The sequence below is a fragment of the Chelonoidis abingdonii genome, chromosome 1, assembly GCF_003597395.2.
Source record: "Chelonoidis abingdonii isolate Lonesome George chromosome 1, CheloAbing_2.0, whole genome shotgun sequence".
Classification (NCBI taxonomy): Eukaryota; Metazoa; Chordata; order Testudines; family Testudinidae; genus Chelonoidis; species Chelonoidis abingdonii.
The window spans coordinates 163,042,346-163,068,309 of NC_133769.1; the positions used below are offsets into that span (position 1 = coordinate 163,042,346).

Consider the following 25,964-nt stretch of genomic DNA (forward strand, 5'->3'; position numbering starts at 1 on the left):
ACGTGCTTCAGGGTAAAGCCAACCGCTAACCCAGGGGTCGGCAACCTCTGGCACACGGCTCGCCAGGGTAAGCACCCTGGTGGGCCGAGCCAGTGTGTTTACCTGCTGCGTCCACAGGTTCAGCTGATCGTGGCTCCCACTGGCTGCGGTTCACCGCTCCAGACCAATGGGGGCTGCGGGAAGCAGCGTGGGCCGAGGGATGTGCTGGCTGCGGCTTCCCGCTGCCCCCATTGGCCTAGAGTGGCGAACCACGGCCAGTGGGAGCCACGACTGGCCAAACCTGCAGATGCAGCAGGTAAACAAACTGGCCTGGCCCGCCCTGGTGAGCTGCGTGCCAGAGGTTGCCGACCCCTGCACTAACCTAACACAGGAGTCAGAAAGACACTTCCCCCATGGGCAGGTAGCTTCTTAAATTGTACACTATATTCTTGCATCTTCCTCTAAAACATCTGGTCCTGGCTACTGTTGGCCATAGGATACTGAACCAGATGGCCTGAACTGATCTCTTGTTTGTATTTCTATGGTTCAGAAATGACCTGCCTGGGAGTCCAAAAGAGTTTCTCTTGGCATGTTCATGCTGGGGATAATTAAGAGCAAAAACATTGTTTATGCAGTTAGCACTCTACGTACAAATCCTGCTTTGTTCTCATCCAAGCTTCTCTCTCTGGACATTATTTTCTGCTTGGTCAAGTGAAAAGCTAATACAAGGCCAAGCCATGGGGGTAAAATTAAATAAGCTTTTAAAACACAGTGGATTTCAAAGGCACATGCTGGAAGATAACTTAAATCGAGGTATGTTAACTTTCGAGTTAAGGTACAACAGCTCTAGTCAAATCAAATCATTTCAGTGCTAGGACTTCCCATGGCAGGGGAGCCTGCTGGGCTGCCAAGTCTGAGGATTTTGCTAACCTAACACCAGGGGGCTACCAGGGGATTCTCCCCATTAGCCTACATACTTAAGGCTGTTCTCTCCATAGCACCTTCCTAGTCCATATTAGAAGCTATGCTGCAGATGGCAACCAGACAGGTGCTGGTTACTAGCTGTCAAAATGACAGCTATTGCTTAGGTAGCTTCCTCTCTGTTAGTCCTGTAGCCACATTCACCTCTATGGACCAAAGGTATAACATGCATCCATGTGGTCATGAAGGGGTACGGAATCTCTCCTCTTTAAAGCCTGGAGCTCTGCTGGTGGAGGCTGCTTGGGGAAAGGACTGGATCAGCACACCTCTTCCTGCACTGGCCCTACCCCACTTTTGGAAATGTGCCAGCTGACTCCAGTCCCTAGTGGGAGCAGGGATTGCAGATGGTTTTTGCCAATGCACCCCCATTCCAGGGAGCATTACTGCCTTGGGGTGGTGGGCTACCAACCTGGGTGAATCCAGCCCTGTCTGTAAGAAGAAATTAGATAGAAACAGCCTCCCTGTTCTACTCCCTCCCGTACATTCTATAGAGACACCAATCAGTTACAAGTTTCGGACAGCTGGAAACGGCAGATGAAATGTTGCTCTTACCTCGCTCTCTCTCCCACTGGCACAGGCAGGGGTAGAAGTGTGCTGGAAACACAAGCACTTACACAAAGTTAATATAGAGATAGCAAGCGGGTTAGAGGTCATGCTTGGCTCCACATTGGCTATTTCACAACAAGGGTCAGATGAGTGGGATGGGCAGGAGGTGCAGAGTCCCAAGTGCTGCACGGAGTGGGATTGGATAATGGAGGGTCAGTCCAGCTGAGACTAGATCCTGAGCCTTTAGCTAGTGTTTGCTTCATACCCTACCCACCATTCCCACTGAGCACCTAACAGCAGCTATATTCTCCTCTTCTTACACTATGTATTTTTGTATTTCTAATGAAAAGTCAGTCATTTAGTATGTTCTTCTCTCACACATGGAAAAAGCAAAGAGTTCATTTTAAAACAAGACCCAGTTAATAAGCACATCATAGTACTATTTACCTCTGTTGTCACTTATAAGCTCAAAGCAGTTTACAACCAAAGAAGTATCATTATCTCATTTGACGTACAGTGAGGGAAACTGAGACAGAGGGATTTGTAAAGTGACTTGATTAAGGTCCTGTAATTCTCTGTCAAAATTATTTCTTGATGGAGATTGCATTTTAAGCAAAAGCAAGACCCATGTCCTCAAAAGTATTGATTTCATTGGGAATTTGGCACCTCAATACGACTAATGGGGAAATATTTGGGGATTGGGTCTCAGTGTCTGCTTTCCTTGAAAATTTTCAATTTTTCCATTTGAAAACTGAAAAATTCTGACCAACCCCCTGATTTTTCTCATTTTGACAAAAAGTTAAAATTTTCCAGGGGGAAGGAGAGAACATGGTCCAAGCAGCTCTAAGGTTAGTTCTAGAGTTACTCTTAGAACAGAGATTTTCTGATTCCCATTCTTCTGCTTTAAGCACTTGATTACATTTCTTGGTCTAAGTAGGAAAGACAGATCACAAATACAAATGGCTAGAAGTTCTCATTTATTTTAATTATACATTTGACAATCAAAAAACAAAACATACAAACATCAGTTACCATCTGGCTTTTCATTGTACAGCTGGTACAGAGGAATGACATTGTAGAAAAATGGTACAAGGCACATTACAGAGATTAAACAAGATGCAGAACTACAAAAGGGCTTGTCTTCACAGCAGCATTATCTCAACATAATTTGAATGTTGCCCCTAACTTGACTCCCACACGTGCAAAAAATCTCTAGCTCAGGTTAACTGGTACTTTAAACTCAAGTTAGCTGGCCCATCGGGGGTGTGGGTAGAAGCTCAAGTGCTGCTGGGTCTAATAATGCAATGGAGACATAGCTACACTGTGCTGCTAACACAAACACTCTGTGCTGTTTGAGGGTTATTTTGCTATGTGGCCCTCTCACTGGAGCTGAGTGAGCTCTGCAGTGAAGACAAGCTCTAAGATTGTTCCTGGGCCTTTTTGCACTCTCAGTTATGGGTTGCGTGATTGTCAATAGTCTATGTGATTGTTTACTTTGCTTGAACAACTCAGCGGTTACACAAAAAGCAGCCTCTCGGCCTCCAGTCCTGGAATGGTGCCTACCTACTGCAGTGATAGGAGCTCTGCAAATGCATAAGACAGCCAGGCACCTGGGTCCATGCTTGTTCAGTGAGAATGGAAGATTTTATACCACTCATGGCTCCATAGCAATGAGTGGAAAGCAGTTGCCAGGATCAATATCTGCCTGCCCTGCAGGCCAGGAGAGCTTGCACTGGGAGGTTCACACATACTCACTACCCACAAGAAAGGGTCTAGTTATAGCAGAATCACTTTGCACCCACTTCATCTCTATTGATATAGGAATTTTCTGGTATGCAAGGGATATTCCTTTGACTGTGCAACAGGATCCACAGAGACTAGAACTGAATCCGCAACTGGAAATGACTTTATACAGCTCACCACCTATGCACAAGCTCATTGACTTATGAATTTATTTGCTCTTTGTAATTATTGGAAACCTTTGTGCAAACAAACTGCAGTCTGTGAATTTCTGACTCCATTTTGTGCAAGTATGAGTATTTATTATTTGAGCTGCATGTTTTGTTATCTAAACCACATAGTACTGTTTCCAGTCCCCGGCTGGATAATCTAAACTACTAGTGTCCATCATTTAATCACAAAATTAAATGTTTCAGCTACAGGTTTGAAATTAGTTTTCCCAAAAACATTCACAGCAGCAGAATTTAGCTCATGTGAATGTTGTCAAAAATAGGGGCCCAAACATGGTCAAAACCAGAATTAATGAATTATTCACAAATAATTTCTTTAGGTCAGAGCTGGTGGGGAAAGGGCAGAAGAGAGCTCACTTCCTCTGTGTTAGGCCAAAAGCCCCAAGCTGTGTCATTAATACAATCATACCATTCTGACAGTCATCACCAAAGAGCACTGTTACATGTAACCTTCATGTTCTTTTTCTACAGACTACGCCTACACTTAAAAATGCTACTGCAACACAGCTGCATGACTGTAGTCAGCGGCGGCTCCAGGCTCTAGCGCTCCAAGCACGTGCCTGGGGCGGCAAGCTGCGGGGGGGCACCCTGCCAGTTGCTGTGAGGGTGGCAGTCAGGCTGCCTTTGGTGGCTTGCCTGCAGGAGGTCCACTGGTCCTGCAGATTCGGCAGCGGGTACGCCGAAGCTGCAGAACTGGAGACCTCCCACAAGCGTGCTGCTGAAGGCAGCCTGACTTCCGTGCTTGGGGCAGCAAAAAAGCTAGAGCTGCCCCTGACTGTAGTGCTTCAGTGTGGACACTTACAACAATAGAAGGGGTTCTCCCATTGCTCAAGTCTAGGTAAGTAGGAATGTGAAAAATCCACACTCCTGAGAGAGACAGTTAAGATGACCTAAACCTTGCTAAATTCTTCTGTTGACCTAGCTGTCTACAGCAAGGTTTAGGTCATCTTAACTATGACTCTCAGGAGTGTGGATTTTTCACACTCCTGAGAGATGTAGTTATGCTGATGCAACTTTTCAGTTTAGGACAGCCCTTAGTATGCAAACAAGTTTTGCCTCTTGGGAAGACATGCTGTGTTAGGTTAGAGTTATAGAAGATTGTGTGTAGAGGTGGCTTTGGGGGAAAGAAGAAGCTGTGCAAAATGCAGTTTACTATCTGCCTTGGGCTCTTATTAGAATCAGTTTATGGGGTGCAGTTGTTCCTTGGGAGCTGGGCACTGCTTTGGGCTGAGATAGGAGGAAAAAGACAAGGGATTGTGCTGCATGCTGTTTGATCATCTCATTTCAGAACTAAGGTCCATGCAGATAAAGCAAGTTACACTGAATATATCCAGAATCCATATTATTGATTTTTCCTCCCTGGGAAGTCAACTTACTCAGCTCCAGACATCTGCTTCTGCTCAGCAGAGGAACAATGCTGAGTGCCAGGACTGGTCTATATGGGGAACTTACAAAGGGACAGCTACAGCTTTCAGGGGTGTGAAAAATCCATACCCCTGAGAGAGAGAGAGAGAGAGAGAGAGAGCGAGAGAGAGAGCGAGAGAGAGAGCGAGAGAGAGAGAGCGAGAGAGAGAGAGCGAGAGAGAGAGAGCGAGAGAGAGAGAGCGAGAGAGAGAGAGCGAGAGAGAGCTGTGATGACTATCCTCAGTGTAGACAGTGCTAGGTTGAGAAAAGACTTCTTGGGGAGGTGGATTACCTATGCTAACGAGAGAACCCTCCTGACGCAGCGTAGACAGCAGCAACGCTGCAATGTTCCAGCTGGGCCACTGTAGTGGTTTAAGTATAGACATACTCTCAGAATGGGATACTGATGTGGGAAGAAGAGGCAACAATGTTGTTCTTTGATATCAATTCAGTTGTCCACCAACTCTTCATAACTAACATAAAATCATTAGCCAACCACACACAGAGAGAAATGTATTAAGACCATCAGAATTACATAAGTACCACTACCATCAACATATCATTGAAATCTCATCTTTAAACAAACAGTTTTCACAGATCCATCCAAGATAGCCAGATTCCACAGAGCAATTGTCTCTTTTTTCTATGGGGAATGGAGATCTCATCTTTACATTCTGGTTGCTGCAATGTTAGGGTTAGTTCACAATGGAAATACAGAAAAGTCTTCTCTAACATTAAACTAGGCAGTCCCTGCTGTGTCCATCACAGCTCTCAAGATGAACTTGATTACACAGATGTGCAGCCGTGGAACAGACCCAGAAGCAACACTAGACCTGGGAGCATCATCCTCAAGTTCTGTATGGAGCCAGCTATTCCATGTGTGGGGCATGTGTGACTTAGTAGTCCCTGCAAGTTATACAGCCCCCAGTCCAGGGAAGAGGTGAGTGTGTTAGTCTCCTGCAGTACAGCCTGGTTTTTGATCTCAAGCTTTTAGCTCTAACGGTCCCTGTTTCAATCCCTGCTGTACTGGCCAAGATGGTGATCATTACATAAGATGTCCCATCAGTTGTTGGCCTTGGTCTCCAACTCTTTCAGGATAATCCAGAAAAAGACCCTCTTATAGAACAATAAGAGGGAGCTGGATGTTCATCCTTCGCCCTCAGTTTGAGAGAAGAAATGTCACTAGTTCCCAGGGAATTGTGGGAATTTGACTCCCTTCACAGTGGCCCTAGGTTACCAGATGGCCTTTCAGAATCCACTCGCAGCCACTGCTTCAGGCAGCAGTGCTGGGAACTGTGGGACAGTACACCCAGAGAAAGCACTGCTACTGTGTTGCAGTACTGCCCAAGTATAAGCAAAGGGAAAAACCACAAACATAAAGAACACACCTAGTGTGGTAACACCACTCCATTGATACTTGCACCAGGACTATTCCTGAGTTCATTTATTTGGCGTGCACAGCCCCAGGGAGGGAGAAAAAGCACTTTATATGAATTCCAGAGGGACGTTCCCTACAAGAGTGCAAAAAAAGGGTCATTTTCAAAATCACTCCTGTAAGCTAGTTTCCCAAAGGAAGTGGCAGACACTCCACTGATAGTTTTAGTTTTAAAGTGTCTTGCAGAGAGCAATCCTGTGCCAGCTGGGAAATGGACTGGATGAAGTAAGAATAGGTCTTGACCAACCTTTAGGTGTTGCGAATTACAAAATAATATACAAGCCATTCCCAAAGCTCCACACAAAGAGCTGAACCCTACTGTCAGCAGTTCACAAAGTGCCTTTAGAAAGCAGCTTTACCATGGTGATCAGAAGCCTCTTATCTCAACATCCAGAGAAAAGGATTCTTTTGTCTCGTCTTTTGCAACATAGCAAAGAAAAAAACACCTACAGACTGACCTGCTATTCTGCCTGTTACAATTGGTTTCCAAAGGAAATTCTCTCTTTGCTTTTAGTTACAGGGTAACTTATAGGCTGACACCTTAATCCAATAGTAACCCAACCACAGATTCGTTGAGCAACAAGTTTAGGAAAAATGCAATGTTCAGGGTAAAGATCAGCTCCCTAATAGCATGTTAGGAGGGCACTAGCAAAGCAGGGGACAAGACTTGTCTTCTAGAGCCCATTTTCCCCATATGCACCACAGGAGGACAGAGGCCAAGAACGAAAGCAGAGCACATGAAATGCTCAGGAAAGGGTGGATTCCTCAAACACAAAAAAACACCCACCCACAAAGGGCATCATTTTTGGAGGTGTCAGGGTATCACCAAGCTCCCATTGACTTAAAACAAGCATGAGCGTGGTAACTTTGAAAATCAGGCCACTGTTGCCAGGATGGCAGTTACCCATAGCTCAGCATCAGCCTATGATAACAGAACCTTGTAGATTAGTACTTTGAACTCATGAATACACTAGAGTCTGGGTCAAATGGCCAGGCAGAGCTTCTCCATGTCCTTATCAAGGTACGTGTCAATATAAACTGGAAGCACTGGCAATTTTCAGGTGTTTTTCCAAGCACAGAAGTTGCTGTGCGCTCTTGTAGAGAGTGCACTTAGATCTGCATGTGCGCGCAGCCTTCTGACGCTTCCTTTACCGCACAATAAATTGTTTGCTTGGCAGTTTCATCAAGGACTGTACCACAGAAACTCACTGAGGCAAAAAGGAAACAATCACTTGTTAGTCACAGCGAACATTCGAACGTGTGGTGCTGAATCTCAGGGCCACATGCACAACATTTGGTGATATTCGAAGTCAGAGAGGGAGGACATGCTATTTGTTCAGTGTCACCAGAAGCTCTACTCTCAAAGGGACCACGTTCCACAACCAGGGTCTGTTTGAAACCAAAGTCTCTAGAGTAAGGAGGGAATAAGAAGGTTTTCAGATGTTATAAAGCCACTGAACTCCTGGCACCTTTCATACAGATTCCTCCTTGGTCTCCACTACATTTTATTTTATCCAGTTGTTGCAGGTCTCCTTTTCAGTCAGAAGTAGTCATCTCAAATTACACACTGGGATGGCAAAAGGAAGCCCCAAAACAGAACCATTGAGAGTTTCAGTCCTTCCACCATGGTGTTAAATGACCATGCTTTTCCCACTGCGGGAACTTCCTTTTTCCTGCAGGAGAAAATAAAAAAAAAGAATCACAAGTGTGGGGATAACATAGAAAGCATGTCTCCCTACCCCACTCTGTAGCAAAGCAGAAAGGACCTTTGTACCAGCAACAGAGTTAGAACTGGATCTAGGTTTCTCTAAGGGAAACCTATCTTTGTAGCTCTGACAGGAGAGGGGAGAGCAGAGGGGAATACCACATTGCTGTGGGGCATGACCCCTTTGACAAGAGCCCTCTGTTTTAAGATCCTACATCTGAGGGACTTGGAGGTCACTTGTTTCCCCACACCTCCTAAAAATTGGGATGCATAAAAAAAAAAAAGTCAGGGGACATAGGGAGTGGGCTGGATAACTCAAAGGTTGGGAACTGGATATGAAGCCTTTTACCCCTGCATTGCCAGTTCAAATATTGCCCCAGGTTGAAAGCTCCCAAAAATTGTTCTCAGCTAACCCCTGTTCAGTGTGAAGCAAATTCTGTTCTTAGTCCAGGTATCTGCAGTAGAATTGGCATTAACTGCTCAGTACCTCTGAAAATCAGGCCACTAGTTTAGGAACCTAAATATGGACGTAGGTGCCTAACTTTAGGTGCTCAAGTCTGAATGTTTTGGCCATATTAGATGCAGGTATTTATAAAGGTATATTTTGCTCCTTACAAAATTATTGTTAATTTTCTTAAATAGCAGAGAGACTTATAGAAGTAATACACCAACTGAAGTATTTAAAAAATGGAACTAATCAAAGTTTAAAACAAAAACCCCACCCCTTGTGCCTTGGGACGACAGATACCCCTTCCCAAGGCTGTGCATCAGGGGAACAATTTGATACCCCTTCTACCCTGACACACCGTAACTAAGCTGCGTGTGCACACAATGGGGAAGAATTCAGCGCCTCCCTCAACCAAGCTGTGTGGGACATTTTGCACCTAACCCCCAACCTTGACATACATCAGACTCCAGCACGCATTTGACACCCATTCTCCCACACACAGAAGGGCTAACCGTTCCCAGAGAGCAGTCAGGGACTCTGACTAACCGACTGCTGTCCCACGCTGCTTCTATGTCTGCTGTCCTTGGCTGGGATGATTTCCAGTGAGCGGTAACTGGGCGGCTTGTCTTCTGGCCAACCTGGGGAGCGATGGTGGCGTTGTCTATTGTTCCCCTGGAAGCGATCATGCTCTTCTGCTGAGCTCCACGACTCTCGCCGCATTGGAGGAGAGGAGCTGCGATGCTGGCGACCCCGCTGCTCCGAATTGCTGCCCTTTCTGTTGGAGTGTTGATACTTTTGCCTCTCCAAAGGCTGCTGCCTGGGGTCGAAGCGGCGGCCCGAGCGTTCCCTGGCCTCCTCAGGGTAGAAGATGCCACCATACCTACCACGGTCTGGTCGGCGCATGGGTGAAACATCCTGCCTTGAACTCCGGTGCCTGCCCTCATAGCTGCCCTCCCCCTGCCTCTGAGGTGGCTGGTCTCGTCCCTTGTCCCAGGATTCCCGATTGAAGCTGGAGTGAGAATCTCCATCCAAGGGCTGGCGTCTTCTCCAGTCCTCCCTCTCATCTTCTGTTGTGGAGTCCCAGGGTCCTGCAGCATGGCCAGCTCGCTGCAGGTGTGACAAGTTACTGCTTCTCTGAGAGGATGGGATGAGCTCAGTGATGGGAGGCAGCTGGATTACCCTGCGCTCCACAACCTCCGAGCTCAGGGAGGAGAGCACGCTCGGATGCTGGTTGGCTCCAAAGTGGTGGGAGGGTAGCAGGGGCTGGGATAGGTTGAGGTTTTGGATCTCAGACTCCAGATAGTCCAGGATGTTGTTTTTGGGAGGCAGCTGGCCCTGTGAATGCACCAGTGGGAGGCTGCTCTGCAGAGAGACATCTAAGGATAGGGGACAAGGGAGAGCAGCAGTCAGGGAGAGCAATAAGGAGACATCCCCCTCCCTGCTAATGAGCAAATTGGCTCTCCTGAGTCAAAACGTAGCCCAACTAAGCTATCGGATACTTTCTCCCCTCTCTGCCTGTTAGGTAAAGGGGCCCCTGCAAAGCCATCTACCCCCCACACCACATGCAGCAAGGACCAAAGCCAAGATAGTAGTGGGGCTGGAGTGTTCTGGGGAACGTAGAGGTGATAAGTCACAGGATCATCCAACAAACCAGGAATGTCAGTTCAGGAGGCATTCTTCTAATTTAGCTGCTTGAAAAAGAACAAATTGTTCTGTATGATGAGGACACCAGTTCATTTCCCTGCCAACTTCGTCAAAAGCCAAATGTAAATTCACATGCAAAACTTTGTGAAGCTGGAGTTGATTCATATTTGTGACTAATACTATGAAGAAAACTAAGTACTATGAAGATTAGCATAAAGAGTATCAAACTAATGAACTGTAATGAACACATACTTATGGTATTCCAAACAATCTTAACTCTGCTCCTCTCCTCTGCCAGCATGAACTCTCCTAACAGACATATGTTATAGATAAGTGTCAGAGTACCACATCTTAAACCATGCCAGCCTTGGTGGCTCAATCTCAAATTCATTTAGTTACAGACAGAATGAGTATAAGGTCTTGTCTACACTTACTGGGGGAATTGACATGCGGTGATTGATGCATCAGCGGTTGATTTAGGAGGTCTAGTGAAGACCTGCCAAATTGACGGCAGATTGCTCTCCCATCGACTCCTGTACTCTACCTGAAGGAGAAGTGCAAGGGGAGTTGACGAGAGAGCATCTCTAGTCGACATCACGAAGTGTGTACCCCATGGTAGGTAGATCTAACTACGTCAACTTCAGCTATGTTAATTCACATAGCTGAAGTTGTGTAACTTAGATCGATCTCCCCCAGTCGTGTAGACAAGGCCAAGATGTACAGTTGGGCCAGGAAAATGGGGCTTAAGAGATGAGCAGCTATAGGAGCTAACTGACTGGCTGTACAAAGACAGCATGCACAGAAGCATGGTAGACAATATCAGTTAGTAGTAAGAGATCACTGATTAGGAGGTCTTCCAGCAATAAGCATATAAGCAGTTTATAATACGTCCTGAAATCGCAAGAGCTAAATCTGAAGATGCACGTTGTGCAGCTGTATGGCTGTCAGGACAATATTACAAAACTTGTTTCAAGCTGATGGTGAACAAGGGCAAAGTTAAAGTTGTTTGGGAAAACAGCATGTTGCATTTCCTTATTTTCCAGTGTTTGCTTTTTTAAAGGTTTTCTATAAGAAATCCTACTCTGGTTTGCTAATCATCTGTGTACAACAGTCTTTTAACCTTTTCCTTAAATTACTGACACTCATTTACAACTTTGACTACCTTTCTTGAGGGAGGACGGGCTGAAAACATACATAAGGAACCAACAACAGGCAAGAATTAAGCTCAGTGTGAATCCTCCCTTGTTTCTTTGTTAGATGTAATAGAGATATTGAGGACCATTTGTCCTCAGTCATTTATACAGACTGGTAGCAGCATAAATGAATTGCCTTCTACTCACAGTGTGTCAGTTTTGGCTATAAGGAGTTGACTATGAACAGCATAACCCCTGTAGCTCCCTCCCCAGGGCAGAGAGACTGGATCCCCTCTTACCTCATGGTACAATATAACCAGTGATGAGCTGCCAAAATCTTAACAACCGGGTCCCTATAAAAAGTTCTGATTTAAGGGCAGGGGGTGGGGAGTGGGGGAGGGGTCCGGGTAGCACTTATCTCCTGGAAGTAGCGGCATGTCCCTTCTCCAGATCCTATGCGGAGGTGTGGCCAGGGGGATCAGGGCTGGGGCAGGGGGTGGGGAGTGGGGGAAGGCTCCGGGTAGCACTTATCTCCTGGAAGTAGCGGCATGTCCCTTCTCCAGATCCTATGCGGAGGTGTGGCCAGGTGGCTCTGCACACTGCCTCATCCCCAGGCACCGCCCATGCAGCTCCCATTGGCCATGGTTCCCAGCCAATGGGAGCTGCAGGGGCGGCGCTTGGGGTAGAGGCAGCATGCACTACATGTAGGAGTCAGAGAGGAGCCATGCCGCTGCTTCCGGGAGCCACATGGAGCGGCCACCAACCCTGCTCCCTGGCTGGAGTAACACATATGACATGACTTTGCTTGTGGCATTCACACACATTCTCAACACTGTGGAACGCTGCTTTGGGGCTCAGGAAATAAGCACTGAGTGGTGGGATCTCATCGTCATGCAAGTCTGGGATGACNGAGACATCCTCGTGGGGCCGGGGGCCCCTGGAGGGCTCAGGCCAATTGCCCCACTTGCTTCTCCCCTCCAGCCAGCCCGGGAGCTTGCAGCAGTCTCCACCCCCCCACAACACACCTGCTGCCGCTTTTTGAGCAGCCCAACAAGGACTCCTCCAGAGCTGAGCTGCGCTGCCCAGCTGGTGCCCACAGCTGGCCACCTGCAGCTGGGGGGAAGCGAGGGAGGGGCCAGGGGAGCCTCAGTCTCCCTAGCTGGGAATCCTGGGAGCAACAGGATGGTCCAGCCGTGGACTAGAGTTCTTTGCCCACCGCCTAGCCCTTTAACAACCGGTTCTCCACAGAAGTCTAATTTTAGCAACTGGTTCTTGGGAAACCGGTGGGAACCGGCTCCAGCTCACCACTGAATATAACTGAGTCATGGTAGGAACATCTCATCACCACTGTGGCTGAAGAAGCACAGCCAAGTTACTAGACCCCAAGGAGTTACCAGACTCAAGTGCCAGCCTCACTCTCCCTGCACGGATACCCAAGGGCGCACCTTTTTGCAGCAATGGGTTCAGTTGGTAAGAGGAGAGTTGGGAGTTCCTGTCAGCTCCCACGTAGAACGGGTGGTGTGTCATCCATGGCATGAGTGTCCGAGTCTGCTTCATGAACCGATGTCGTTTCAGGGCTAGGAGAGAAGAGACACAGTTACAGTGTTTCTGCTCAGGGACACTGCCTGCCCAGCGCTCTTGATACAAACTTTGCTTGGCATAGGGCAGCATGTGGGTGTGAGCAATACAGAATTACTGGAGATCAACCACATGAAGGGCTCTCTTTGGCTTGGGGCAAAGTTGAAACAGAGGCAGGGAGGATCCAGCATAATGAGCATGACCCAGGAAAGAAGAAGGTCTAGAGTAGTTGCTAGAAATGGAAACAGAGGAATTCTGCTGGGGTGCAAAACTATCTAAGGCACCTGGGAAAGAGTTCCCTTGTGAGGAATGGCTCTGTTATGTACTGCACCTTTTAATGTAAAAGGTCCACCTGCTTTTTCACTAGAGAGAGGGCTGTGAAGCAGTTCAAGACAGATTTACACATAGTGAGAGAGGCACTTTACACTTCCTTCTTCCTCTTAACCCCTCTTTAAGTCCTCCATGCCCCCATCATTGCTGACAACACTTCCAACCTTCTTTTTGCCCAGAATTACAGCTGGTTTGATGATGGGGGAGTTACAGTAAACTCTTTGCTCTCTTTTGCCCCATCCATGCAGACTGTCCAAATCCTTCCTTTTTGTCTTCCACAATGTATCTCCAAAGCCATCCCTTCCTCTGTCCTCAGAGCTAAGGCACTCTGTCATGCTCTGTCCAGCTCCTGTCTGGATTACGCCAACCTCTTTCTCTCCAGCTGATCCAACACCTGTACAGTATTGTACTCTTCCAATTGATGCACAGTATTGCTGCTAAAGTTATCCTTCTTGCTCACCAGTTTGACCATGTCATTCCCAACTTTGAATTTCTCCCCTTCCAAGTTTAAACTTCTTGTTCTAACCGTGCAAGTGCTACAAACTTGGCTCTGGTCTACTCCACTGATCTTTCCTCTCACTGTATTCCCCCAGCCACTCCAACTCCTGTGTGCCACCAAAGATGCCAGTCTCAAAATCCTTTTCACCTTCTCCCATTCCATACTGTCTCCGATATGTGGAATGCTCCCCTCCATATCTGTTTGCCAGCCACCACACACTCCCCATGCAAGTCCCTCCTGAAGACTCACTTCTTCTGTGGAGACCCATAAGAAGTGAGTCCACACACAACACCAAACTGTGTCTTTTCTGTCCTCACCACCGTAGGGCAGAGTACGCTCTCTGGGGCAGGGAATTTCTTCATTTTGCCTTAATCTAACAAGCCACCTAGAGTAAAAAACACCTGTTTGTTCTTATGTGGTTTGGGGATCCCCCAATACAAATATCTCACACAACCCTCACCTCACCCATCCACCCACTCCAGCTCAGACCAGTGTCATGTGGTCTGAACAACAGGCTAGGAAGTCAATAACTACAGCGCTCTAATCCTGATTGGTTTCTTTTCAGAGCAGTGCAGCCTAATAGAGCACTACCTTGGGAACTCAAGAGACCTAGATTCTTTTCCCTGCTCTGCTAACGACCCGCTGGGTGAACTCGGGGAAGTCACTTATCTCATAAGCTTACGCTGTACAGTTCTCTGTGCACTGCCAGACCATACCATTTTGTGTTTGCACCCCAGAGGGGGTGTGCACTTGAGTGCTGCTGGGTAATCCCCAAGTTGAGCTTTCCCATACAGAGCTGATCTCAGCATGTCTGTGTGTTCCTGCAGCTGGGTGTGGCCCTGCCTGTGTGTGTGCTGGAAGGGAGCTTGAGAGCTAGTCACAGCAGCACAGTGTAAGGCAACCCAGGCTGGTGGGTCTGGCAAGTTCAGTGGTACCCCAGTGCATCCGATGGCACCCCAGAAAAGTGTGGGGTGGTAAAATAGCCTAACCCTCTTAGGCTGATTACACTTTTCTGCACACCTGCTGAATGTCCATTTTACAGACCAATGGAGTGACGGGGGCTTGTAGTAGGAAAAGCTGCTGATAGGACGGAGTCACACAGTTTCCCCCAGTCTAGACCAATGAGTTTATCCCAGAACTTTCCACTGGACTGACACCTGCTTACACTAGGGATGAATTTGGTCCACTGAGCATTGCTGTCTGCACTACACACTCCTTATGGAGATGTGTACAGTACATATGATGCATGCCCCCCAAACACAGGTATAAATAGCAGTGTAATTTGTGAGGTACTGCTTAGGTGAGTAAAGTAAGACATGCCTGAATGCTGTGACTATGCCCCCTATATGACTCTCTACATGCCCAAGCAGTACCTCCCATGTCTACACTGGGACTTTTAGCAGTGTACCATCAAGATGCAGGAGCCTTTTCTCACCACAGGGAAAGGCTGCGGCAGTGAGGAGTCAGCACGGAAAAGCTCTGGCAGCTTCCCTCTGCCACAGCTTTTCACTGACATGTGGCTACACACACACCAGTGTGGATGCAACCTGTTTACACTGTGGTGTGAAGCTACAGGTACCCCCCACGCCACTGGTGTGGATTTTAGACATACCCTAAGAGATTCAAAAAACCAGGTCCTTAACCTTTACCTGGACATCATTAGCAGCTTTTCTTGCTTCAGATGGTGTGGGCCGCCCTCTAGTGGTCCAGGCAAACAAACAAAGATACTGTATGTGTGGGGATGTGTGTCTAAAGAGCTGTGTTCTTCTGGCTGTACTGGGACATAACCAGTTTTTCCATATAATGTCCTGCTATCCCAGGAACTTATTTTGAGATGCCTCTAGCATCTCATTCTTTGTTTACTTTGGAAGGAGACAAGTAACTTTCTGGATGCTCAATAATAATAATAAAGACCAAAAGGAATTGGGTCAGGGAGCAATGGAGCAGAGCAACAGCTATAAGGACCTCTGAAAAGAGGCAGAAAAGGAAGAATTGCTTAGAGGGTTTCTACACGCATAAATCCCAGCATGCAGTCGAGGGAAAAGTGCGGAAGAACGGAGAGGACTGGAGAAGAGCACAAATTACAGTCAAGGAACCAGAGAAAGAAGGAGGAGGAACAAACAAAAAAGTTGACTTCTGCCCCTGGCCACCCTCTGCAGCCCAACCTGGACCAAACCTATGTGGTGCTGCAACCCCCTGTGCCAGGTTGCAATTCCCACAGCAGGGATCCAGGCCCTGCCCTGTGGGACAGAAGCCACTGCTTCAGGTGGTAGGTTTGACCTCCCACACTACAACACAAGGGCTTGCTCTCCAAACACACAACCCCTCCCGCCCCAGGGTCTCCCCTCCACACTTAAGCTGAAGTGGCTGTTTGTCTAAAGGCCCAGAGATGGAGTAATCTGGCCTTAGTTGTAAACTATAGCAGTTTAGAGCTAGCCATAGTGACACAAAAATTCAGCTTTTATAAAGCTACTTTTTGAAGCAGAACTGCACTTAGGATTGTAGTTCTGTCAATGAACTTAAGGGCAGGGTCTCTACCATGACTCCTGAGACAAGGCAGTCCCTGCCTATATCAGCTGCTGGGGTAGAAGAACTGCAGTGGGATAGGGAAGAAGTGACACTGAGCGAGCCATGTGAGGAAAATGGTGGAAGGGGGGAGGAGAGAGAGATGAGGTGGGGGTTGCTTCCTTTGGACATGGGACAAAGAGGGAGGGAAGGGATGGGGACCATGTTGTCTAGACTACAATCTTTCATTTTAGAAATGTTGTTGTGAGGGTAACATTAGCCAGAGAAATGTCACAGGGTAGCTTGCTACTAAAAAGCCCTACTTTCCCCATACATTGAGTGATACGAGTCATGTTCCGTACCTGTGGATGCCGTAGTATGTGGGATATACATGCCCATTTTTGCCTCACCTTCCTCATTGCAGCAGCACCGGGTTGGACAGCAGGCACAGCGGACATGGCAGCAGCAGTGTTGGGGGCAGCACTGGCACCAGCACACCCCGATCACTATGAGGAGGAGGAGAGCACCAAGAATGATGAAGATCACCGTGAGCCAATCTAAGGGGGAGGAGGAGGAGAGGATAAGAGGAATTAAGTTGCTGCAGGTAGATACAGAGCACCTCCCAGAGACTTTGAGGTGAGAGAGAAAAGAGAATGGCAGATGAGATTTACAGGTGGGTGGAAAAACAGAGTGCTGGCACTTACGCAGAACAACGAGCTTAACCTCTTTGTCTGGGTCACCTGCAGTGTCTCCTGGAGACTCAACAGCACAGTAGTAGACTCCATGGTCCCACCACATCACCTCATTGATCACAAGATCTGCCCCTAGGGAAGAAAAACCACACAGTGAGCAGAGGCCACTTTGGGACTGGCACTGCTCTCAGACCCTAGTGTAACAAAATTCCTGTGCTACTGGTCACAGAGAGGTGCTGCACCACCATCCCTCTATTGGGAAGCTAGAACCCTGGTTCTTCATCAGCAAATTATAGAGGACTGCCACTCAAGCTAACCAAGAGCTCCCTCTGTCAGTTGCAGCAGCAGGACCCTTATCCCTTTTGTGGACTCAGCCACTGGAGGGTAACTTTACTTACGAATAGTACACTATATCACCCTGTTCTCTGCAAAATACGATGAAACCTTTACACTGTACACACCCCTCTATCTTTCACTTTTCTCTCCTCCTAATAAGGAGTCATCCTATTATTTTTCCAGAGCATGAATCAGTCAGCCACATCAAAGCATGTTATTGCGCAATAAGAAAAATATCCTTAGAATTTATCATATCAGATTGAATTCACTATCACACCTCCTGTCCACATCAGGTCACATCACTGATGCATTAAGTCTGGTATCCCACCTTCTGATCACACCATATCATTCCATTAAGTCTATTAACCCAAGTCTGGCTGTAGCAACTACCTTGCTTCAGAGAAAAATGAACTCCATTTAGTGCACCTGGTCACTTGCCACATATGGTGCAGAATTCCTTCCTAACCCCTGTGGTGCTCAGCTTGCGTGAGAGTATGAAATCCAAGTGCCCTTATCTCAGCTTTAGCTTGTGGAACTGTAAACATCCTCCAGTGGTGACATTCAACAGGAATCTGGCTGCAGGCCTTGCTCATAGCGTCTGTAAGTCACAGATAGAGTTGACCAGATTCATGTTTTGTGAAGTGATGGCGGGCAGAATGTTGGGTTGTTACTGGATTCATGCCCTTTTTCCTCCCCAGTGGTCACTTACGATTCTGGATGGTGATCTTGCGCTGTCTGTACTCTATGCCTAGCACAGGCTCGCTCTGACCACGTCTCTGAATGACGATGCGCACTGTCCGCTGGTTGTCATTACAGTCATTGGATGGGTCCTGGCCAAGAGCTAACCCAGCCTGGTAGGCTACAAATAAGCCATTAAACACAACTTAGATGACAAGGATTTGAGTCAAGCCCTGATCTGAAACCCCAAATGCTATCACCTCAGAAAGGGCAGGGAATCCCTTACTGACATATTGTGTGTATCTGTGTCATATCCCTTCTATCTGGGTGTGAGTGAACATGTGATTATACAAAGTAAAGTGTGTTGAGTCTTTAATACAAAGCATACTGCAAAACAGGGACGACAAAATCTTTTACGGAGTTAGAAAGTGAACGGAGATGGAAAGTCAGTGAGGCGGAGAGACTTTGAGAACGCAGAAGCTGCAGAGAAGGCTCTTGCTCCCACAGTGATTATGACGGCAGAGAGGAGCAGAAAGGAGGCCAGTTCTCAATGTGTAGAGGGAACAACGAGGTGACCCAAGATATGCAGTAGAGATATGGGACAAGTGGAACAAATCTCAACCATTTCAAAAAAAATATTAAGTTTCTTAAATAGAGTTTTGAAGTGAACAGAGTTGTATGGATTGTCTCCCTTTTCCCCAACTTTTCCATGTTGCTTTTCTTGAGAACGGGGAAAGGATTGTGTCTTTCTGTGTATGTGGACAGAGTCTAGCACGTTATAGGCACTTATGGAATATAGAACCCAGAGATGGACAGTGGATCCAGTGGAATTATTAGAGGATGAGAGGGAATAGGATTTATTTCCGAGACCAAGCTAGCAGCATAATCCTCAATTTCCAGGTGTCTGGTGAGCTGAAACTTGGGGAGGCATATGGAAGGGAAATAAATCATATATACATACAATCACCAACCTTAACCTTCTTTAAGCCCCAACAGGTATTCTCTTGTAATCACATCGAGGGGAGGAGGAGGAGAGTGGCTTTTAAAGGTTTGCTGTTTGCACTTCCGTAAAGTCAGTCCAAAGGATCACACAAGATACTTAATCAAGAGAGGCCATCACTGGCACTAGTATGCTGTGGCTCATGCCCCTGAAAAGTAGGCATTTGCTCCATTTCCTCTAGTCCCCTTAAATTATAATGCCTGGTCCCTGCTGGCCAGCTATGACCATGCGGACCTTCATTCCCATGAAGGCAGGAAATCTTAGCTATAAAGTCTGTTTGCTGCCCATTGTCACTGCCTGCAGGCCCTTTGTTTCTGACCACACAAAGGCAGAGCTCTGGGTTCCACGCACACCAGTGATGATGCGATGAGGAGGATGGGCTGCTATTGGCCAGAACTTCTGCAGAGGTGGAATATTAAAGCTTTCACTCCTCTCAGTGACAATCCCTGCCACAAGTTTCCCCAGCCCGGAGCCTGCAGGAAATGCCACCATATTGTTTGGTTTATGAGCAGAGGGTCAAAGGCTTGCCCCCTCCCCCCACAATGAGTCTCCCTCCTTCCTCCCCATTGTAGAGGCATCCCAGGGAGGAGGAGTAGAGCACTCACAGGCAGAGTAGTAGTCAAAGATGGGGTCCTTGCAGAAGGATTTGAAGCGCCATGTCACCACTACATCCTGCAGTTGTGCTGAAGTGCTGTAGTCACACTTGAGGATCACAGAAGCAAATAAAGTGGTGTATCGCTCAATATCCTGCACTATCACAAGCAGGGAGAGGCAGCCTGCAGGAGAGAACACAAGAGGCACCAGCCAATGGGAACGGATGTTGCATAAGAGCTGCCATTCAGTAGTAGCAGCACTGCCACCTTGCCCTTCTATAGCAACTTTCACTCCTAGCCTTTCACAAGTGCTACACTAAGGGAAGGCTCAAAACCCCTCATGTGACATATCATCATAGCTATTTTACAGATAAGGAAGCTTGCCCAGGGTCACACAAGGAGTCAGTAGCAAAGCCAGGTTAAGAACTCAGAGGTTCCAATTCCCAGTCCCCATCTCTGACCCATAGCATACACATTAGTCCATCTAGTCTGGTTTCCTGTCAGACAATGGCCAGGACAAATTGCTACAAAGAATGCAATATGCATCCTATAAAAGTATTTCTATGCATCATTATCCCATGGGAAGAAAATGTCATCCTGAGTCAGCATGGTAACCACAAAATCATAGACATATAGGAGTAGAAGGGACCTCAAGAGGCATCTAGTCCCATCTCCATACAGTGACCTGAAGCACAAACAGGAGCTCTTAGGCCTGGTCTACACTATAGTTAAGCTACCTTGCATCAACCTATGTTGACCTAACACTGAAATCTACACTGAAATCTGGCTCCTGCCAACATAACTGTCCCACTATGCCAACTTAACTCCATGTCCACAAGAGGCGTAGAGTCAAGGTCAATGTAGTTAGGTCAATGCAATGTCAGTGTAGAGTCTGCATTTTACTGGCTTTCAGGAGCTGTCCCACGATGCTCCATGCTGACAGTACAATCGATGCAAGTGCTCCTGGTGAGGACATGCACCACCAACACAAGGAGCCAAGTGTAGATAGGCACAAGCAATGTAATTACCGTGGTTGCTATCTGCAGATGTAAATTAGCATGGCCTTAGACTTGTTAGCCTAATGAGCATATCATCTGTGGTTCAACACATTCATATAAACATCAATTATTAAAATCATTCTAAGTTATTTGCCACAATAATATCTGGCACTAACTGTGATATAAAAAAGATGACACTGCCATACTTCACTGCAACAGGACAGTTAATAAAGGCAGCCCACTTATCAGTTCAGAACCATTTACATCACTTCTTTTTAATAGAGTATAATTTTGACTCTTCACCTAATTCATTTCATCCATATAGTTAATCCTTACTAGTCTGTGGCATTTTACATCCCAAACAACTACATCTACTGAGTAAATTTTTAAAGGTTTCAATAAACAGTACATTAGCTCAGTCACATCCCAGCATTCCCTTATCAAGGGTAAATAAGATAAACACAAAAGGGCGTGCTTTTAATTAATAATAACAAAGATATCACCAGCACCCTTAGATAACCCAATACAAACACTGCTGAAGGGGAGAGTAGCTCACACAAGACAGGATATGGCAAGGCTGGGATGAAATGGGTTTAGGGAGAGATTTTCAAGGCAAAGGGTACCTAATTGCCCTAACTCCAGCAGAAAGTCATTGTGAGTGAGCCATCTAACTTCCATTGCATCTTTGAAGAGCTCCTCCATAATCCCATACTGCTGCTGTTCTCACTGTAAACCCACATCCCCAGTCTTTTTGGCAGCAAAGACATTGCTACACCTGGCAAAATCTTGAGCTGATTAGACCCTTAGAGGCTTTAAGGTTCAAATCAAAGCAACACAGCATCAGATTCCCATAAACTATTTCTAACAGTGTCTCTCAGGCAGGAATAAAATCCTACCTAAAATTCATATAGTGCATTTTATCTGTGGAGCTCAAAGCTCTTTCCAAAGATGGGTCAAGGTCATTGCCTCCATTTTACAGAGGGGGATACTGAAGCACGAAGGTAGCCTGGTTTTCAAAGATGCAAGAAGTTCCCATGGAAATAAATAGAACTTGCAGGTGCTCTGCACTTCTGAAACATTGAGCTAACTGACTCACCGAAGGTTACACAGTCAGTTGCAGACCTAGATAAAGAATCCCTTGAATTTATAGGTCTGTGAATAGGGTATTGGAGTTGCTCTCTCTCTCTCTGCCTGGAAGAGAGCATCAGACTGAACACTTGCTAGATTTTTAGTTACTGAAGCCTCAGATTTCATATTCATTGGAGAAATGGCATTGCCCTTGATGACTGGTGAAATCAAATGAAGACCACTTGGTCCTACTTCTGACTAAATTTAATCAGCATCTGCCTCCAAGAGGGGAAACTGTTACCCTAAAACATGTGATAGTTTAGGTCAGAAGTTGGCAACCTTTCACAAGTGGTGTGCCAAATCTTCATTTATTCACTCTAATGTAAGGTTTCGCATGCCAGCAATACATTTTAATGTTTTTAGAAGGTCTCTTTAGGTGGCAGGTGGTTTAGGTCATTCTCAAGAAGCCATTATGAACTTGTAGACTAACTACCTGTCAGTTTTCACCCAAGCTAAAGTTACTGGGAAGTTATTGCCACATCTCTTCCAGCAGCATCTGACCTCTATGAAAATTCTATATCAGCCCCAGTCAGGCTTCAGAACTGGATATGGCAGGAAGACAGCAATGATTGCACTGGTTGATCTATCTCCTTACAGCCATATACCCAGGCCAAACATCCATGCTGATACTGATAGAAGTGCTGGCTGATTTCAACAGAGTTAGCCACAGGATACTACTGGTTCACCCACAAGAACTACCAGGGGTTGATGGGCTAGTCTACACTAGAGTTGCTACAGCAGTACTGCTAGCATAGATGCTCTACGCCAACTGGAGAGAGAGCTCTCCCATCAGCATAATTACTCCACCTCCCTGAGTGGTACCTATGCTGGCAAGAGAGCTTCTCCCACTGATATAGCACTGTCCACACTGGTGTTTAAGTCAGCATAACTTACGTTGATTGGGAGAGGGGGGTGGCTTTTCCATACCCCTGAGCAACTTAAGTTGTATCAAAGTAAGTGCTAGTGCGTACAAGCCCTAAGAAGGCTTCATTCACTCCTTTCAAATAGTTTGGAGATGGTCACCATGAACATCCTTTCTTCCCAAAGGCCTGATCTCATCTCTTTTTCTGTTGTCTTTTGGTAAACACTCTGACTTTTTGCCTATCATTTAAAATCTGTTTATTCTACCTGAAGCAGTACATTTGGTTTGAAGCATGTCAGAGACTCGCTTTGGGATAACAAGCCCGGTACATATCAATTCCTTTGTTAAATTGACAAACTCATATAAGCTTGCAGCATCCTGTGGGCATAACCGGACACTGCAAGATGGAGGTTCTTAGGGTTGTGTCTGGGGCCGGAGATATTGGCTAGTGTCATTTGGGTGCGCAATCCAAGGAGCAGATCACCAGACCTGATAACACCACGGGACCATCACAATCATATAGCAGTGTCGCTCTCAGACAAGACAATCAATGAGTGCACACAACTCCATATTTTGCTCTGTACACTACCTCCCTCTGAATACAGGATCTTTGTTAAGATCATGAGGCCATCTTTGAAGCACCCAGTGACTGTCCAGCAACCCACCAAGAATGCTACAATCAATACTTCCAGACAGTAGGGAATGGTTCAAGGCTGGGAGCAGTGATTTCCTCAAGAAAGGAGCCCTGTCTGCTGAAGACTCTTTTTCCTGGATGTCTGGCCATCTTTACAGCACTGTCACCCTTTGTGAAACTACAAGGGAGGCTGCAAAGCAGCCCAGCCCCATTCCCCCGGGGGAACTCACCCAGCTCCCACCACAAGAGGTTTTAGGGACAAGGCTGCTGCCTGCTTGCAGGGGGCACATAGATGGCAAAGCACCAAGGCTAGCCACTGAGCCCCAGCATCTTCCTCTCTCCCCCCTCTCCCCCATGTGGTTGCCCAGCTCAGCTGGGGAAGAGCCCAGCTGTCCCTTCTCCAGGGATGCATGAACCCCAGCCCAGAGTGGAGCAGGGCCCCCAGAGAGGAGATCCCCCCACCCCAGAACTGCTCCAGGAAGAGGGGGAGCAAGAGTCCAAGTACTTTGGGGGCGGGGGGGGGGGGAAATCACAGACTCAGCGGCTGGGGAGGGCTCCGCTGACGAGCCGCTCCCCCCCTCCTGGGGCCCTTTTTGGACATGGCGCAGCCCCTTTCCAAAGGGCCCCAGTGTGGCCGCGGCTCCCGCTGAGCCAGACCCTGCCGCAGCCCGCTCCGCCCTCCACTCACCTATGGGGAGCCAGGCGAGAACCAGCCCCTGCAGCCACCGCCAGCTCCGGGTCATGGCGCCGCCGCCCTCTGCCGGGAGCCTTCCCCCGAGGGTCACCGCGCCAGCCCCGGCCAGCCCAGCGCCCCGCCTCGCTCCCCCACACCCACCTGTGCCTCCTTCCTCCTCCGCCCCACTGCCCTCTGCGGTTCCCTCCCCCAGGGAACTGACCGCCCTTCCCCCACTGCCTTCCTCCTCCTCCACCTGCTGCTCCTGTTCCTTCCCCTTGCTCTAACCGCTGCCATCCACTAGCCCTACAGGTGCCGGTCCCTCCCCGCTCACTGCTCAAACCCCTCCTCTTCTCCCTCCCTCATTGCCACCTGCCTTCCCTCACAAACAAACCAGAGTCACTCCCCCTGCCAGACAGCCAGGGGAGACTCCTCCCTCAGCCCCCCTCACAGTTCCCTTAAAAAGTCCAGCAGGCAAATGCTGCCCATCCAGTCTCATCGCAGGGCTGAGTTACAATACAAAGGGGCGCAGGAGCTACTGGAAATAAACCCCAGTCTCTTAGCATGTGCTCCTGTGTCGCAGCCTTTAGACACTGACAACCCAGCCTCTGTTAAAGTTAGAACAATCATCTCAAATCCTAGCACAAAAACACAGCTGCTCACAATAGTGCTTGGGATTTTTTTGTTTTAAAAGTGCTAATCTTTTAACTAGGGGCTCCCTCCCAGTTTCCCCCTTTTAAGGTGATGAACCCCACTTCCCCTGGCTTCATTTACTTAAAAACAAGTGAGCTGAGGGAATCTTGAACCATGAATTTGTCTTCCCATGTTTTCTCAAAACTATGAACAAGGAGGGAGGCAACATCACACAGCAGACAAATGTAGACACTTTTGTGGAGATGGGGGCTGAACATCTATCTTAGCTATCTGTGTACTTGCCTGTTCTTTACCACCATAGTATCTGAGTGCATCATAAATATTATTGTTTCTCCTCACAACTCCTCTATGATGTAAGGAAATACTACTATTCCCATTTCACAGGACTGAGGCATAAAGAAATGTCCTCTGTAGAAGACTTGTTTGCAAAATTTCAGTAGTAGGGTGGCAACTGGCAAAGTAGTACTGCATCTAAAGCTATTGTTTCTCTTTCCTCTGTGAAACTTCCTCCTCTCTCCCTAACTATGCCTGACAGCCAAACCTTAGAGTTGTTCCTCCCCTGCCTGGCTCATCTTTCGCTATAGCTGCCTTCTCCAATTCCAACTCAACAACAAACAAATCCTAGAGCTAGTGCAGTTCCCTCCCCATGAAAAGTAAGGTCCTTGTGCTTGCATTCCTTCCTTCTGGAGTCAAATCACTTCTCTTTTCCTCCATGCATCAGAGAAAGCGAACAAACATGGGGAAAAATCCTCCATATACTTCTTACTCCAAGATGCAGAGTCCTTTTGCTACAATTCCAGCAACTTTTTTCTATAATTGTAAACTACTGGCATATACTACCCTACATTCCTGTTCTCATAAACACAATACACTGTGTGTTGAACAATAAGAACAAAAGCTCCATGGAAGATCAAAAGCTTGTCTTTTTTTCCACCAATAGAAGTTGCTCCAATAAAATATATTACCTCACCTAACTTGTCTCTTGCACAAAAAGAAAGTCATTACCCTCCCTGCATAGGAACCAAATTAATTGACTTCAAAGGGTACCTTTACAGGCGTAACAGCCTGCCTCCAAGATCAGGATTTAGCTGAACACCTGTGGATTTAATGAAGGAATTTAAAATACATTTTCAGTGTACAGTTTTCAAATGCTAATATACCATTGGTAAATCTAAGCCAAGGAAAGACTCTCTAGTCTTTAGTTAAAAATATACCCAGTTCAATTCAAAGCTCAAATATTTGTGGTATAGTCCTGTTCAAAACAATGTGGTTATAATTTGTTTATAGTGAGAAAAATGTTTGTCCACAGTAGTTAGCTAAATCAGGAGTGTTGTGGGTTGTTCCAGTTAGGAAGAGAAATTGATTAGATAGAGTGAGAAGATTTTTTTATTGCAATCTTGTTTATCCACTGTGGCAAATTGCCAGTATTGTTCTCTGGGTCTCGCGCTTTCTCTTCTCTGGGGTAGGTTCAGGGCGATATTGTTTGCCTCTGAACCAGTTCTTAATCACTCCCCTAGTGTCCTTGGAGGAGGGGAGTGGAGAGGGAGGGACCTGGGCCC

General features: G+C 47.0%; 1 protein-coding gene across 1 annotated transcript; it reads right to left on the minus strand.

Annotated features, from left to right (window-relative positions):
* Positions 1-6,754: 6,754 nt before the first annotated feature.
* On the minus strand, positions 6,755-23,822 carry ILDR1 (immunoglobulin like domain containing receptor 1). The gene is made up of 8 exons (XM_032780250.2): positions 23,767-23,822; positions 19,469-19,639; positions 17,895-18,044; positions 16,862-16,981; positions 16,568-16,714; positions 12,691-12,822; positions 9,015-9,844; positions 6,755-7,988 (listed from the first exon to the last, which is right to left on the minus strand). The coding sequence occupies exons 1-8, from the start codon at positions 23,819-23,821 to the stop codon at positions 7,947-7,949; spliced, it is 1,647 nt and encodes a 548-aa protein (XP_032636141.1). The 5' UTR covers position 23,822; the 3' UTR covers positions 6,755-7,946.
* Positions 23,823-25,964: the final 2,142 nt, after the last annotated feature.